At 41.0% G+C, this 17,764-nt stretch overlaps 1 protein-coding gene across 1 annotated transcript; it reads right to left on the reverse strand.

Moving 5' to 3' along the window:
* Nucleotides 1-964: 964 nt before the first annotated feature.
* LOC131366131 (neuropeptides B/W receptor type 1) lies at nt 965-4,825 on the reverse strand. The gene is made up of 2 exons (XM_058410330.1): nt 4,671-4,825; nt 965-4,351 (listed from the first exon to the last, which is right to left on the reverse strand). The coding sequence occupies exon 2, from the start codon at nt 4,236-4,238 to the stop codon at nt 3,252-3,254; it is 987 nt and encodes a 328-aa protein (XP_058266313.1). The 5' UTR covers nt 4,239-4,351; nt 4,671-4,825; the 3' UTR covers nt 965-3,251.
* Between the last annotated feature and the right edge of the window lie 12,939 nt (nt 4,826-17,764).

Raw genomic sequence — 17,764 nt, forward strand, 5'->3', positions numbered from 1 at the left:
AATAAACTACTTGTTTACCTACTCCTACTTTTCAGCATAATTATGTGTTTTCATACTATTTTAAACGTCTTCTAGATCTATGGTTACCTTCGCTATAGCTGATCGCTGTTGTTATATTGCTCGAGCACAGATAGAATAACTTGGATTAATATAGGTACAGCAAAAATAAATAAATATTAAATTTAACTCTTCAGAAAAACAGAAGATGCTCATTTTTTTAAAAACTATCTAGGAGAAACATGTTTTAAAATCTGATGTGCTTCATTTGAGTGGTTTGGGCATGAGTAGACATATTAGAAATACACCAAAGATATGCATTATTCACATTATTATTCACATTTATGATGTGTAAAATTAAAGACAGGAACATTCCTATGAGTCCACAATAACACCTATTCCATAGTTATCAGCATTATGCACTAATGCATTCTTCATTATATGGGGAAATTTGCTATTTTCATAGCAATAATAGGAAATACCCAGGGCAGTCATTAAATCCTGCAATGCCCTGTAATAGATAGAATTACAATGATATAATTTATCTGTAGATTGTAAGGAATAGGAAAAAAGGGATATGGAATAGAGCATTATTTCAATACAGGTTTCACCCACTTTTGTTGAGTAGCTTGGCAAATAATGCCAAGATAAATACATGCAGACAGCATGTACAAGAAAACCAATTTCCTGTAGTCCTGCAGTGTTGGAGGTGATAGGATTTTTCTTTACACACGTTAGAAAATAGATTAAAAATTACAAAACATTTATTGGTGCAATATGGCTGTAACCTTTATTTCAGTCTAACAGTCTGAAATGAAATTTATACAGGAGTATCGTGTTTTTAGCGTAACTGTTTAATTTCAATTATACGTTTTTGCAAATTCACTTATATTGTCCAAGAACTGATGAGTAGATCTTGCATCCAAAATGAGTGAATTAAAAAATATAAATTATGTACTGTGTCCCAGGGGTACAATTGGAGTCTTAATAACTGTCAATAATTCATGAACATGCAAATGGAGGTTACATTCTCTGGAAGAAATTGCTTCTTCTAGGCTTTAAGCAACAATTAGCAACACCATCAGACAAGAAAATTATGTCTTAATGAATGTAATATCCAACTGGGACAAAGCACTGAAAATTGATTGTGAAAGAGAAAGAAAGGGTGGGATACAGGAAACCAGAGTACAGTGCTCTACTGCCATCTGCTGGTAATATTACACATTACACCACGATTATGAAAACAAAATATAATAAAATATAATAAAAATATAATATTGAAAATTCCACGTAACACAAAGGTTACGAACACTGATTATTCCATTGAAAAATCCATAAGTGTAATTAATATTTTCAAATTCTGTCCAAACTAAAATTATGCCTCAGAAAAAGTAAAGTCATTATAATGTGGGTTTGAAATTAAAATGAAATAACTAAAACTATGAAACTGTAGTAATTAGGAATGACAGTCTTCATTAATCTAATCATAAATAATCACAGCCCTAAATTATACATATGTTCCTATTGTGTTACTTTAAAATACACCCACTGTGTTGCTTTAAAATAAAACTCACCTCCTCAATCAATTATCCAATCAACCAATCATCAGCAGTACAGATACCTGTCAAGCAGATGACTGTGCAGGGGTACAGGTGTTCCTATTAAAGTGGACAGTGAATGTATATATCTATATCTATATCTAATCTATGACTATCAACATATCATCTCTCTCTCTCTCTCTCTCTCTCTCTCTCTCTCTCTATATATATATATATATATATATATGTATGTGTGTGTGTGTGTATACATAGAGAGAGAGAGAGATGACATGTATATGTCATACATTATATGTGTATGTGTGTGTATTTGTGTGTGTGTGTGTGTTAACGCTAAAAAGGTCTCTCTCTCTCTCTCTCTCTCTCTCTCTCTCTCTATATATATATATATATATATATATATGTATGTGTGTGTGTGTGTATACATAGAGAGAGAGAGAGATGACATGTATATGTCATACATTATATGTGTATGTGTGTGTATTTGTGTGTGTGTGTGTGTTAACGCTAAAAAGGTCTCTCTCTCTCTCTCTCTCTCTCTCTCTCTCTCTCTCTCTCTCTCTCTAGTTATCTGTTCCAGTTGGGTGAATGATCTTGCCACTAGTGACCCACTGTGCTGTCATCTTTTAGCATGGTCACTCATCCCTTCCCTTTTTTCTAGCTAAGCTGATATTGTGCCTTTATTTTCCCTAAGAGCTAAAATGATCTATTAGCTGAAACCTAGCCAATTGAAGAAACCTAAACTTTGATATTATAGCATTATGATTAGTTTACAATGCTATTGGACATTCTGAGCATCTAATCATATAATTTGCATTCATGTTGTGTCAGTTCCATCAGGGTTTGGTCTGTGGAAATTTTTTGTGGTTAGTGAGTTGAGCTCGGGGTTTTGAAATATGTATTTTACTTATATACAAATGACAAAAACATAGTTTGGTAAATTAAAGTATGTCTGTTAGTGTATTTGCCTAAAGAACAAAAAACATTATAGCATAAACCTTTTATTTTATTCATTACTAGAGAGTAGAGAAGCAATACAGTAGCCTACAGTTAATTACAGCAGAATAAACAACAGTACATGTGCTATATTAAATGCTATTATTAAGTAAAAAGGAACAAAGAAGCATGTTTGGCAATATAAGACCTATTCTATAGATTATAATATATTTGTGAGAACAGTGTTATTCAGTTAGTATAGACTTAGTGGAGTACATGTAAATGAAATAAGACCCACAGCAGCTGCAATCTCAATACAATACAAATAGACTGTCAGATTCAGACTTATCTCATAATAACAGATGGAAACATCCTTTGAATCTTCTCTGTATTGTAATATAATTAGTCACTTATTTCAGCAGTTCTGTGTAAATTTGAGTCTGATGAATTGGCTACACAACATATATTACAAACATAGACTCATCAAAACAGTTGATACGCATTTTTCAATGTAAATTTAAAGGATACAGTGTCTATAGCTTCTGCTATGGGACACTTTGTGTAGTCCTGTGTGTCATTCTGCTGTATTATTATGTGTCACACCATGGTCCTTAAAATGACAGGGGAAGGAATAAAACCCCACTAGACCTGGCCTGTTGTGATCGCAACACATTGTTCCTTTTGAAAAGCCTACCTTTTTTGATCCGGCTTTGCTCGTGAAATTGACCTTAAGCTTTTAAATTTGTGTCCCTTTTGCACAGATTAACATTCGAGCATTTTCTTAAAAGCTTTTCTGAAGCTGTCATCCAGGAAGGCATAAAGAAATGGGTTAAGGCAGGAGTTAGCATAGCTCAAGCCTGTAATGAAGTAGGAGATTCCAATAACCAGTGGAGTTGTGGGCAGGTCTGTGGTCAGAGCCACCACCGTGCTTAAGTGAAAAGGAGTCCAACAGAACAGACACACCGCAAGCACCACAAAGACCATAACAGTCACCTTCTTTTTGGCTTTATCCAGTGCCTTGCCATTGGAGTTTAGATGTGTATGCCTCAACTTGTAGAGCATTAGACTGTACAAGACACAAATCGTTGACACAGGAAGGATAAAGCTGAAGACCAGGGTGTAGATCCGGCTGGCTTTGAACCAGAAGCTTTCAGGGCTTGGGAAGCTCAACACACAACTCTTCCTGCTCTCTGCATCATCAGGACTCACGTAAATGCCAGCAAAAAAGGTAAATGGTGCCACAATAAGGACAACAAGAGCCCACACACACACACTGATCATTTTTGCAAACCTGTATGTGCGATGGGGCATCCGCTTGGACTGCAGTGTGGAAATCACCACCAGGTAGCGGTCAGCGCTCATCACTGTGAGAAAGTAAATGCTGGAGAAAATGTTGTAGTGGTCTATTGAGAGGATCACTTTGCAAAGAAGCTCACCAAAGGGCCAGTAGTTTAGCAGGTGCTCTGCAATATTGATAGGCAATACCAGAGTGAAAAGGTCATCAGCAATCGCCAAGTTCAGGATAAACAAGTTGGTGACGGTTTTCATTTTCGGGGCTTTCAGTATAACATAGATGACAGCTGTGTTGCCAGTGAGTCCTACAGCACAGATGACTGAGTAAACCACTGGCAGCCAGATGTAGAAGTCTGGGTATAACATCCACGGTGGAGATGTGCTGCAGTTAGGATGCGAATAGTTACTTGAGTTACAGCGAGATGGATTACTCCCAGAAATTGACACATTATCCATTTTCTTTTCTTCAGGGGAGAGTAAAAGCCACAGCAGATATCCAGCTTTTCAGATGTGTAGATTCCAGATAATGTTATCTGTAATGTAAATGTGGCTCTTCTATTCTTGTTTTTCTCAAAAGAAAAAAAAAAACAGTTTTATTTCCAAAATCTCCTATTTTTATGATTATTCCACTTTTAGAAAACGAGTTTAATGAATATCCATTAGCTGTTCAAATGAAGCTTTAACTACAATGTACAAAAGAAAGAAAGAAAGAAAGAAAGAATTCACGTCGCACACATTATAAACCACAATAACCACATTCATATCTACTTACTTCATACGGTGTATGAAGCAAAAACTAAACCCAAACCCAAAAATTACGCACATAATAATTAAGAGTCTCCGGTTTTGCGCACTTGACTCAGTAGTATAGTCTGATAACAAGCTTACCTGTAGATGTTCGTGCATGCAAGTCACAGCGGCTGTGGTGGATTAACAGTGTGGAAGAGGTGTTAAGTATGAAAAGAGGTTTTAGGGATGGTGGGGGGAAAGAGCGTGATGTAAGCTGAAGGCGCGATGCGCGTTCATACCGCCGCATTATAAAAGATTACTCTACGCGATAACGCTGCTGTGCTTCTATTAAAGTCGAGCAGCACCGCTGAGCGCAATATCCTCTAGGCTCAGTGGAAATAATCGATTTCGGCAATCCACATGTTTTTGTGCTCTTTCAACGGGAAGAAAATGTCAAACCTCTTGAGAAGTCTACAGTTTGCCTCCCTCTTTCCTCATTTCCCCTTTATCTTCTGATGTATATATGCATAGTCTTTTGCGTTAGTCAGTTGTAATGTACCTGAGAGCATTTCAGTGTACAATGGTCCCTGACATTTTGTGCACATAAAAAAAATAAACTTGATACCCTAGAAACTCCGAAGCCCTAGAGTCCATCCTAGACAGGAATGTAAATTTCATATATAAGAGATAAACAAAAACATATAGTAAATAAAAGGTGTTACAAGGGTGCAACTCTCTGCAGCACTTAAAAGAAAAGGCATATTACTACTACTACTACTACTACTACTACTACTACTAATAATAATAATAATAATAATAATTATTATTATTATTATTATTATTATTATCAAGCTAAATGGGACACTAATACTTATACATTCAGTATTTCATATATTTAAAAATTACTACATATGTGATTTTGTGACTCCTGAATTCCTGATCTCCATTCATCTAAATATACACAAGTACAACAGACATTAATACATTAATAGTGGTTATATTTATTCTTAATATTTTTATTCTGGGTTGCTATGTGGTTTCAATCTCAAATACACTCTACTTCATGAAAAAAAGTAAATGAACAAGTTATTGTTAATAAATTACTTCTTGTTGGAATTTCCTAATAGAGCTAAAAGATTTTGGAGTAAACTGCAACCCTATGATGTAAAATGTCATAATGATATTACTCATGTTGCTTTTGTATCTCACTGAAATCGATGGTATATCTTTACATGTGGAAGTTACTGACAATAATCTGTCTTTTGACTGAAATGATCATCTAATAACTCTTTAGTTATTTGAGAGGAGTTTCTAGTAGTGCAGTTGTTAATACAGTACTTTAAGGACGTGTCTGATGTGATGCATCATTAAGCTTTGTGTGTTAATGTAAATTTCCCAGAACATTGTCAGAAAAAAAATAATGTGTCCCCCTTATAAAAGGTCACAGAAGTGCCATTAGGAATTATTACATGCAGTAAGATGTGATCCGCTGAGCTGATGTCTGATGAGCAGTTTTTGACTGACAGGCACTTAAGGGGTGTGTCATGGCTGTGCAGATGAGAAATATGAAGATTAAAATGGGGCGTAAGCACAAAGAGCACTTTCGATGGAAATGCACTTGATGGCAGAGGTAACAAAAGGAGTGATTGATAGAGGAACAAAAGTGCCACTTTGTTCATGGCCACGTTTCAGCACTTGGGTAAAGGATTTGTTTTTACATTACAAGTGGGCAGGACATTTAGGAGACACTTTACTGTTTACATAATATTCATCAAATTTTCTACAGCCTTCATCATCATGACATTTTAGTCAGGGATTTATTTCATAATGAATATAATGTAAAATATGTCACAAAAAAGAAGAGATTAATAACAAGAAATAAACTTCAGTTCTTTTATTGGTACATAATGTATTTGAATTTCATACCTGTTTAAATGTTGAAGATAGAAAGCTCAAGAAGAAGGAAAATTGGTTTAGTTTAACACAACAAAACAGCTGTATATTGTAAATTTACCATTGGGATGAATAAAGTATCTATCTATCTATCTATCTATCTATCTATCTATCTATCTATCTATCTATCTATCTATCTATCTATCTATCTATTGACATTGTTAAATAATAGTAACTACAATAAAAGAAAAGGAAAGAAAAGCAGAAATCATTTTTGCATTATTTCGTGAGAAGAAACACCGCAGGAGACTGGAGAGTCAGTGAGAAATGGGAGCGACACAAAGCCAATGCAAGTGGTAATAACTCAGTAGTAGGCAAGATTCCTGATTGCCTCCGGATGACACGCTCTATATGAGAAAACCATGTCTTTCTTGTGGTTTTGGAGTGTCAGGGTGATACGGACAGGTCTGCAAGGCAGTAGCAGGAAAGGATATTACTTTCCTGCTGTGAGTGATGAGTCCTATGCTACACTAAGACTTTTGGTATAGAAAAACAGCACAGAGAAATAATGTGCTGCAGAAATCAAACACAGAACGATCAATGCACTGGGCATCATCTGTGGTCTTGGTTTATTGCATGAAAATTTTTATGGAAAATTCCTGTCGAATTCCTGTGCATTTTTCCAGTGTGAAATTTCAAGTAAAATCCCATAATGAACTGGGGTTTATTTAATTCATATTTCATTATTGTTACCACACAATCCAAGTAGATTTTGAGTGATTCATACTTTAAAAAAAAATTAAAGGTGCTTTTTTTAATCAGAGTGTTGTGTTCATGTCAATTAAACTCCTGGGATATTGATCTGGTCAGTTAAGTAGCAGAGTGGGTTGTTAATGAGTTTCAGCTGCTCTGGTGTTAATTAAATTAACAACAGGTGCACTAGATGGGCAACAATGAGATGGCCCCCAAAACAGGAATGGTTTTACAGGTGGAGGCCACTGAAATTATTTCCCTACTCATGTTTTCTGACTGTTTTTCACTAGTTTTGCATTTGGCTAGGGTCAGTGTCACTACTGGTAGCATGAAGCGATAACTGGACCCTACAGAGGTTGCACAGGCAGTCCAACTCCTGCAGAATGGCACATCAATACGGTTTGCTGTGTCTCCCAGCACAGTCTCAAGAGCATGGAGGAGATTCCAGGAGACAGATAGTTACTCTAGGAGAGCTGGACAGGGCCATTGAAGGTCCTTAACCCATCAGCATGACCCTTGCTCCTTCATGCCAGGAGGAACAGGATGAGCACTGCCAGAGCGCTACAAAATCACCTCCAGCAGGCCACTGCTGTGAAAGTTTCTGACCAAACAATCAGAAACAGACTCCATGAGGGTGGTTTGAGGACCCAACGTCCTCAATGGGCCCTGTGCTCACTACCTGGCACTGTGGAGCTCGATTGGTATTTGCCAATTAACACCAGAATTGGCAGGTCCGCCACTGGCACTCTGTGCTTTTCACAGATGAGAGCAGGTTCACCCTGAGCACATGTGACAGACGTGAAAGGGTCTGGAGAAGCCGTGGAGAACATTATGTTGCCTGTAACATTGTTCAGCATGGCCGGTTTGGTGGTAGGTCAGTGATGGTCCTGGGAGGCATATCCATGGAGGGATGCACAGACCTCTACAGGCTAGACAATGGCACCCTGACTGCCATTAGGTATTGGGATGAAATCCTTGCACGTTGTCAGACCCTAAGCTGGTGCACTGAGTCCTGGGATACTTCTGGTGCATGACAATGCCTGGCCTCATGTGGTGAAAGTATACAGGCAGTTCCTGGAGGATGAAGGAATTGATACCATTGAATGGCCCCCATGCTCGCCTGACCTAAATCCAATAGAACACCTTTGGGACATTAGGTTTTGGTCCATCCGACATCGCCAGGTCGCACCTCAGACTGTCTAGGAGTTCAGTGATGCCCTCTCTGGGAGGAAATACCCCTGGACACCATCCGTCATCTAATAGGAGCATGCCCCGACATTGCAAGGCATGCATACAAGCACGTGGGGGCCATACAAACTACTGAGTACCATTTTGAGATTGAATGCAAAATGGACTAGCCTGCTGCAGCATTTTTTCACTTTGATTTTCGGAGTGTTGTCGAATTCAGCCCTCTGATCATTTTCATGTCCATCAAACATTGTGGCATTCTTCCGTTCCTAACACATTACCCAGTCCATACATATCCTGATGTGAGATATGTTGTGTTTTTAAAGTGTTTCTTTAATTTTTTTGAGCAGTATATACAATATCATAGGGTTTATTTCATTTTGTCTGAGGTTCTTATGGCTTAGTCATTTATAGGAAATATACATTCTTCTTGTAGCACTTTCATTTTAAAGGAATGTCTAGCGTTATCTTATCTCCAGTCTCCTGAAGTGTAGGACAGAATCTTTAGGTTACAAATGAGTATGCTGGACTTCTTTATAATCATTATAAATGTTATATAATCTAGATAATGCAAACTGAGACTCAAATTTATCAAATCCACCTAATCTGTCGTGTCTCAGTGTTAAGCAGTCTGTACACTCCTGCTGCCTGATCTGTGTTCCTTACACACTTCTACTGCCATGGATACTCTCACACTCCGGATATTCTGTATTCATCCTTATGCTCTACTTTTGAAGCTCTGCAGTTATGACTCACTTTCTGCTGTTGTGAATTGTCCCCCATGGATACCCTAATGATATCCATTTGCCAAAAACAGTTTATACACCAGACTCACCATTGTTAAATTGGATCTTTCCTGGATACTATAATTTTGTACATAAGATGTGGTGTTGTGAACTTAAACGCCCAAGTAAATCAATATGCTTATTGCATTATAATCTCACTATTCAGTGTCACATAGAAAAGGATGAGTATCCTTTAGAGTCTGGTTCATCTCAAGGTATCTTCCTCATGCCATTGCACATTGCCTCTGGCTTGCTTTATTCAGATTCCTACAAAGCTACTTACTTAAAATGTCTATTGTAAAAAAAAAAAAAAAAAAAACATTTCACAAATTATATTGGATCATTGGTGATAATGGAAACCTGACAGAAGCCCAATGGCATACTGTTCACTGGAACTATATGTCTTAATAACTGTTTTTCCTTGACATAATAAGGGGCAAGTCCCTATGATGACCCAGGAATCCATACATTGTAAGCAGAGAATTCTACTACTAACTTTTTTAAATTATTCCTGTGCAAGCCTACTAAACCTCACTTCCTGAACCCTGGTTTTTGCGTTTAATGCACAGCAGCGCATTAATCAAGAAAACCTTCAGAGAAAGAGATGGATAACAACAACTTATCATTCAAAGGAAGCATAGTGGAGGAAGCAATGAGACAAACACCTGCATACATAATTCAAACAGACACATATTCATAGGGAATATCTAAACATGTTTAAAATGAGGTACATTATGGAATAAAGCTCTGGAGCATGAGAAGAACATGTCTGTGTCAAACTGAAACCTTTAACCTATGCCCTTTAGGCTATGAAATGTAATGTAGACTTCTTTCATGTGGGTTTTTTTGATCAATATTTAATACCAACTGCAAGTCATAGACAGCGTTTTTTAGGTTCATGTGCCCTAGAACTGCTGCTGTGATATACTACATAGTCTGGGTTATGGATGTGCTCTTGTGCTTAGGATATGCACAGAAAGTAAAGTAGTGTAATCCATTCTATGCTGCACAATAAAATGAAAATCAGTGATTAAAGGATTATTTCAAATGTCTGTCTAAAGTGCTAATATGGTAAAATTGCTAAGTATCATTATAGATTTGATAGCAGGAGAACTTCTTTATAGCTCTTATCCAGTGTTAAGTGCTAAAATATGAACTCAGTGCAATAGTATCATTAGTGTGATTCTCAGAAACTCAAGGGAAATAAACATTCACTGTTTTCTCTTGGCTACTTTGCAAACTGAATATATTCAAGGCTCAAAAGTTGCAAGGTTGATATCCGATTTGCTTTTGTTCCTTACTTGATGGAATCCATGAGATTGGTATATTATCTTTATTATGTCCTAATTTCCTGTCAAGTCTGGACCACATGTGCATGTGGTGCAATATTAGCAACGATAAGATCTGGCAGGATATGACTATGAGAATAAAGAAGTGTACAGGTTAACATCGCCTTCAATCTCCCTTTACCATGTCTGCAATAATTACCTGTGTTCATCATCATGCAAGCCACTCTCACAAAAAACAACACCCACAAGCCTGCTCTCCCTTATCACATGACAGCTACCATCCAGTGAGGGTGAACGCTAACACGTTTCATCCGAGACACATGAAGCCAGGAAACCTCATTCTTGCTATCTACCAACTTCCACATACAACCATACAGATAGCTGCAACTGGTTACTGTAACTGTGATTGACAAGGAAGAGACTGTAAAATCCCTCCCATCTATAGAGTACTCCCTTGGCTCTCACTACAGTCTGTTGTGTTGTTGGGATTTGAACTCAATCTCTGTAGTGCATTTAACTCTCTTTAGGAAAATAAAAAATATATATAAATAATAAATTCCCTGAGCTAATGTTCATGAAATTTAAGACTATTTTATCTATTTTATCTGCCTCAAATTTCTGGAATAGATAATCTACTATTACCCTGAACAAGATAAGCAGTTATACTGAAGTTATACACCCTTATCCAGAGCGACTTACAATTTATCTAAAAAAGTTTCACCTTATACAACAGAGGGGCCTTGATCAGGGGCACAGCAGTGTCAGCTTGGAGGACCCAGGTTTTGAACTCACAACCGTCCAATCAGTTGTCCAACGCCCTAACCACTAAGCTACCTCATTCCCTGGCCTTAGAGCCAAGCATTCAACTTTCCATGAAATAAATGACTCCATAGTTGGGGGTACAATTCCTGTGTCAGGCATGCATTTCCGGGTTCCATGTTGCTACTTCCGGTTCCGGGACGCAACTTCCGGTTTCGCGATCTCATTTCCGGTTTCCGCCATTTTATGCTCCTCTGTCCTATATAAGCTAGCGAGCAGTCCATGCTCCTTGCCAGATGGTCTCTTCAGTCAGCCTTGAGCTTCTGAGACAGCATCCTGCCCTTTTCTTCAGTTCCTGTCTGCCTGGTTTGTCTCTGCCTTCCTTCAATCAATGACTCTGCCTGTCCTACGTTTAACCTGTTCTCTGTATTTGGATTATTGGACTGTATGCTGCTTATGACTCTGCCTATCCTACGTTTAACCTGCTTTCTGGATTTTGGATTATTGGATTGTATGCTGTTAATGACTCTGCCTGTCCTACGTTTAACCTGTTCTCTGGATTTTGGATTATTGGATTGTATGCTGTTAATGACTCTGCCTGTCCTACGTTTAACCTGTTCTCTGGATTGTGGATTATTGGACTGTAGGTGGTTGTTTCCTTTACTGATTCTACCAGCCTGCTGTATCCTGGTTTTTTCAGTTTCTTTTGAGAACTCTGCCATTTTTGTGCCGTTCTTAATAAAGACTCTAAGTTTTGAACTCGGACTGTGTTCTGCATTTGGGTCCTCACCTGCCACCCCTGACAGTACCATCTGGCCAACATGGACCCAGCAGAGCCACAGAACATGCAAGCCCTTCTAAGCTCCTTATCTGAGACCTCCACCTCTCACGAATGTCGTCTCCAGGATCTCGCCTCGGCTACACACGAACTGATCCGTCGCATGAATCAGCTTTCAGTCACTCCACCCTCTTCAGCTCCCTCGGCGACAACGACACCCACGAGCTCACTAGGTCATCTTCGGGAGCCACACCTGCCTTACCCCGAGCGCTTCTCCGGTGAACCAGGACTATGCTGTGCATTTCTGATGCAATGCTCAGTGATCTTTGAACTTCAACCCTCTTCCTTCCCATCAGACCGCTCCAAGGAAGCCTATGTCATCTCCCTGTTGTCAGGCAAGGCCAAGCTCTGGGCAACTGCCGAATGGGAATGTCAGTCTGTACTCTGCTCCTCCTTTGAGTCTTTCCAATGAACTCCGCAAGGTCTTTGACACCTCAGTTCCTCAGCAGGATGCGGCACGCTCCCTCTTTGAAGCCTCACAAGGGAGCCTAACCGTGGCGGAATATGCGGTGGATTTCCGCACATTTGCCATCGGCAACGAGTGGAATGCCACCGCACTCTACGATGCCTTCTATCGCAGGCAGGCCGACTCTGAATTTATGGATCAAGACCTGGCTAAACAACTAGGCCTTGAGACGGTGCCTCTGTTCTCGCCCCTCCAAGTTCGGGCCTTGGACGGCCACGTCCTCCATCATGCCTCCCAACGCACTAAACCCTTGCTTGTCACCATCTCTGAACATCACCAAGAGTGGTTGTCTTTTTTCTTCTGATCCCTTCACCATTTGCCCCTGTTATGTTGGGCTTTCCATGGCTCCGGAAGCACAATCCTCACGTGGACTGGACCAGCGGCCGTATTCTGGATTGGGGGACCTACTGCCTAGCCCATTGCCTAGGATCTGTACCTCCTATCAAGGTGTCTGACATGGACGAACCACCCCCTGACCTCAGCTCAGTACCCTCCGATTATCATGACCTGGGGATGGCATTCAGCAAGGTCAGAGCCCCCTCTTTACCCCCTCATCGCCCATATGACTGTGCTATTGACCTCCTGCCTGGCACTACCCCTCCTCGGGGTCGGCTCTACCAGCTTTTGGGACCCGAAAGAGAGGCTATGACTCGATATGTTCAAGATTCCCTCGCGGCCGGGATCATTCGTCCATCTTCCTCACCTGCTGGGGCTGGGTTCTTCTTTGTAGGGAAGAAGGCTGGGTCCTTGCGTCCATGCATCGACTACCGTGGGCTTAATGCCATTACCACCAAGAACCGTTATCCATTACCCCTCATGTCTACCGCTTTCGAACTCCTCCAGGGAGCCACTGTCTTCACCAAACTCGATCTCCGCAACGCCTATCATTTGGTGCGTATTCGAGAGGGTGACGAATGGAAGACTGCATTTAACACCCCAACAGGCCATTATGAATATCTGGTAATGCCGTTCGGGCTCACTAATGCCCCTGCTGTATTTCAAGCCCTGGTCAACGACATCCTCCGGGACTTCCTAAACCAGTTTGTCTTTGTGTACTTGGATGACATCCTCATCTTCTCCCACTCCCTAGAGGAGCATGTTCACCATGTCCGGTCGGTGCTCCGTCGCCTGCTTCAGAACCGTCTGTATGTGAAAGCCGAGAAGTGTGAATTCCACACCTCCAGCACCACATTTTTGGGTTTCGTACTCTCGGCCGGTAGCATACAGATGGATCCCAGACAGGTGGAGGCTGTGAGGGACTGGCAGTGCCCTGAAAGCCGTAAGCAGCTCCAGCGTTTCCTGGGGTTCGTTAATTTCTACCAGAAGTTCATCAGAGGTTACAGTGCCGTTGCGGCACCCCTGCACCGACTCACTTCCTCGCTACACCCCTTTTCATGGACTCCAGAGGCTGAGCTAGCCTTTGCCCAACTTAAGAAGCTCTTCACTACTGCTCCTGTCCTGATTCTTCCGGACCCATCGCGCCAGTTTGTGGTGGAGGTGGATGCATCTGATTGTGGGGTGGGCGCCGTCCTGTCTCAAAGGGCTTCTAAGGACAATCGTCTCCACCCCTGTGCCTTTTTCTCTCACCGCCTTTCCCCAGCTGAACAGAAGTATGCCATCGGTGAACGGGAGCTTCTGGCTGTGAAACTGGCCCTGGAGGAGTGGCGCCACTGGTTGGAGGGCACTGAGCAGCCTTTCATTGTATGGACTGACCACAGAAATCTTGAATACCTTCAGACAGCCAAACGACTCAATCCTCGACAGGCTCGTTGGGGGCTGTTCTTTGGGCGTTTTAACTTCACCCTCTCATTCCGCCCTGGTTCTAAGAATGGTAAACCGGACGCCCTTTCACGACTATTCACCCCCGATGAGGATGACCCAGCTCCCGAACACATCCTCCCTTCGTCGGTAACCATCCGTGCTCTTCATCTGGGGATCGAAAGGAGAGTGCAGCAGGCCATCGCAGGGATACAGATTCCAGGCAACTGCCCCAAGAACAGACTCTTTTTCCCTGATCACCTTAGGTCTCAGGTCATCCAGTGGTGCCACAGCAGCTGCCTCTTTTGTCATCCCGGGGTTTCCCGTACCTTATCTACTCTCCAACAGCGTTTCTGGTGGCCATCACTCAAGCACGATATCCAGAGATTTGTGGCAGCCTGCCCCACCTGTGCTCAGCAGAAATCATCCAGGACCCCACAAGCCGGGCTCCTGCGCCCCCTTCCGACCCCCAGACGACCTTGGTCCCATATCTCCCTGGACTTTTGTCAACGGACTACCTCCTTCCGCCGGCCACACTACCATCCTTACGGTGGTGGACTGATTCTCGAAAATGGTCCATTTTGTGCCCTTGGCCAAGCTTCCCTCCGCCAAGGAGACTGCCCAGATGCTACTATTACATGTCTTCCGCTTACACGGGTTGCCTCGCAATATTGTGTCTGACCGGGGGCCTCAGTTCACCTCGAGATTCTGGAAGGAGTTCTGTCACCTCCTGGGTACCTCCATTAGCCTTTCATCTGGCTTCCACCCACAGACCAACGGCCAGACGGAGCGTTTAAACCAAGAGTTGGAGACTGGGCTCAGAATCCTCTGTTCTGAAGACCCTACATCCTGGTCATCCAACCTCATTTGGGTCGAATATGCCCACAACTCTCTTCCCTCGGCAGCCACAGGCCTCTCCCCTTTCCAGGCCACTTACGGCTATCAACCACCTCTGTTCTCTTCCCAAGAATTAGAGGCCTCGGTTCCCTCTGCCCTCGCTCTGGTTAAACGGTGTCGACGGGTCTGGAGGACCCGCTTAGTGCTTCTCCGCTCATCCAAAAGCTATGCTCGATGGGCCAATCGTAAGCGCCACCCGGCACCCCCTTATCATGTTGGCCAACGGGTTTGGCTGTCCACTCGGGATCTGCCCCTGAAAGTCGCCTGTCGGAAGCTCGCTCCTCGCTTTGTTGGTCCGTTCCCAATCTCTAAAGTGCTCAATCCAGTATCCGTCCGACTCAAGCTTCCCCGGGCCCTTCGCATCCACCCTACGTTCCATGTCTCTAGACTCAAGCCTGTCCTACGTTTAACCTGTTCTCTGTATTTGGATTATTGGAATGTAAGCTGCTTATGACTCTGCCTGTCCTACATTTAACCTGCTTTCTGGAATTTGGATTATTGGACTGTATGCTGCTTATGACTCTGCCTGTCCTACGTTTAACCTGCTTTCTGGATTTTGGATTATTGGATTGTATGCTGTTAATGACTCTGCCTGTCCTACGTTTAACCTGTTCTCTGGATTGTGGATTATTGGACTGTAGGTGGTTGTTTCATTTACTGATTCTACCAGCCTGCTGTATCCTGGTTTTTTCAGTTTCTTTTGAGAACTCTGCCATTTTTGTGCCGTTCTTAATAAAGACTCTAAGTTTTGAACTCGGACTGTGTTCTGCATTTGGGTCCTCACCTGCCACCCCTGACATCCTGCCACCGCCCTGTGGGCCCAAAGTTAGCATATTCACACCGGGGAGTTTCCTCTGGGTACTCTGGTTTCCTCCCCAGTCTAAAGAAATGTGTTGTAGGCTGATTGATATCTTTGACTTGCCTGTAGTGTGTGAATGGTTGTCTGCAGTGTAATATGTAATATGTTGGTACCTTGTCCATGGTCCCTAATACCTTAAGCCCCATAGAAACCTCATAGAAAGAACTTTTCTTGAAATAATTCATAAATAGCTATTAAAGTTCGGTATATTGCCATGGTTAAATATTTATGCTATTGCTAAAGGCAGTTTGCCTGCACCAATATAAATTTATGAAGGTACAATCATCATAAAAGCTTACACATAGACTTGTAGGAGGCCTGTGGGAATGTCTGCAATTTTCCCCAAATGCGCTACTGTATGTCCACCATATGTGCACATGTATTCATGCACATGCACAAGGTACATTATGCTAAAGCTCCTGCAGCTTTACTTCTGGCACCAGTGCTGTTTAAAATTCAAGAAAAACACATAGGTCCATGCCAGAGGCATATCCTATTTTAAACACTCTCAAACACTCACTGTGTAGAGAGGCTCGAAACTGTTGCCACTTCAGCACACACATATCTGCCACTTGTACCTACTGGTGAGATTAAACTGGGCTATAATCATGTGAACAATTTTTGCTTAGTTCACTGTAGGTGCAAGCTAAATTCTTTCCGTATGCAGTACATTTCGTTTCAATTATTACACCCACAGTAAGCTGTTATTGCAGGAAGCAATTTAATGTTGTTATGAGTTTTAACATTGCCTGAAAAGTGTTCCCAGGCTAATGAAACCATGTTCTTGTTTGCACCCTTACGAGATGAAAATGACAGCATGGAAATGCTTGCAGCTCTACTTATTTTGAGACAAATTACAATGTAAAAATACATTTCACTTCCTTTTCATTATTGCATCATTACCATAATGATTGTGTTATGGTCAAATTTTACATGTGGGGTCTCTGTTGCGCATGAATCTTTGTGACATAAGTACACGTAAATCACTGTAGTTGTGCAAACAGACAGGATTGTGTCTTATTTAATTTTGTGTGTGTGTGTGGGGGGGTGTTTGTGGAGGAGTGTTTGGGAATAATAATGGACTAATGATTCAGCTCTGACACAATTAAAATTGGATCTGCTCAGTCAAAAAAGGAAAGCACTTTGTGGAAGGTATGACCAGGGCTGGCTTAAAATGTACAAAAATGAATTAATTACCTTTCCCTGCAAAACTGAAAGAAAACGGTTGTGCTATTTAAGAAACAAACACATGTTTTGTTGCTGTTTACATGAAATTTAGTTACATTGAGTGTCATTTTTCCTGATTTTTTTCCCTTCTTTTATTTTCCATCATGTAACAACCATCTACAAAAACAAGCCCTCAATTTAAATTAAATTAAATTAAATTAAATTAAATTAAGCAAATTGACATGCCATTTTAATTGATAAAGATCAGTGTTTTTTTTTTCACACTAGCAAATTCTTAACAATTCACATAACTAAAGTTTGTAAGAAAAGTTACAAACCTTATCGTTATGGTTAGGAGCAGAGTTTGTGTTTATATCTTTCTTTATGACTTATATCTTTCTTTATGACTTTATCTTTCTATATGATTCATATTGAATCAGCGAGTAAAGGACTTGAGAGTAGTCTAATCCCTTGTGACAATTCATACACATTTCACACGAAACCATCATCATCACCATCATCATCATAAAGACACTTTAGAAGGAGAGCACCTACCAGATATTTCTTAAACCCAGTTCCAGTAAAATCTGAGACAAACCAA

Source organism: Hemibagrus wyckioides, linkage group LG15 (assembly GCF_019097595.1).
Source record: "Hemibagrus wyckioides isolate EC202008001 linkage group LG15, SWU_Hwy_1.0, whole genome shotgun sequence".
NCBI lineage: Eukaryota > Metazoa > Chordata > Actinopteri > Siluriformes > Bagridae > Hemibagrus > Hemibagrus wyckioides.

Excerpts from the sequence above, each read along its gene's own strand:
- LOC131366131 (XM_058410330.1), bottom strand. The coding sequence starts at position 4,238 with ATGGATAATGTGTCAATTTCTGGGAGTAATCCATCTCGCTGTAACTCA.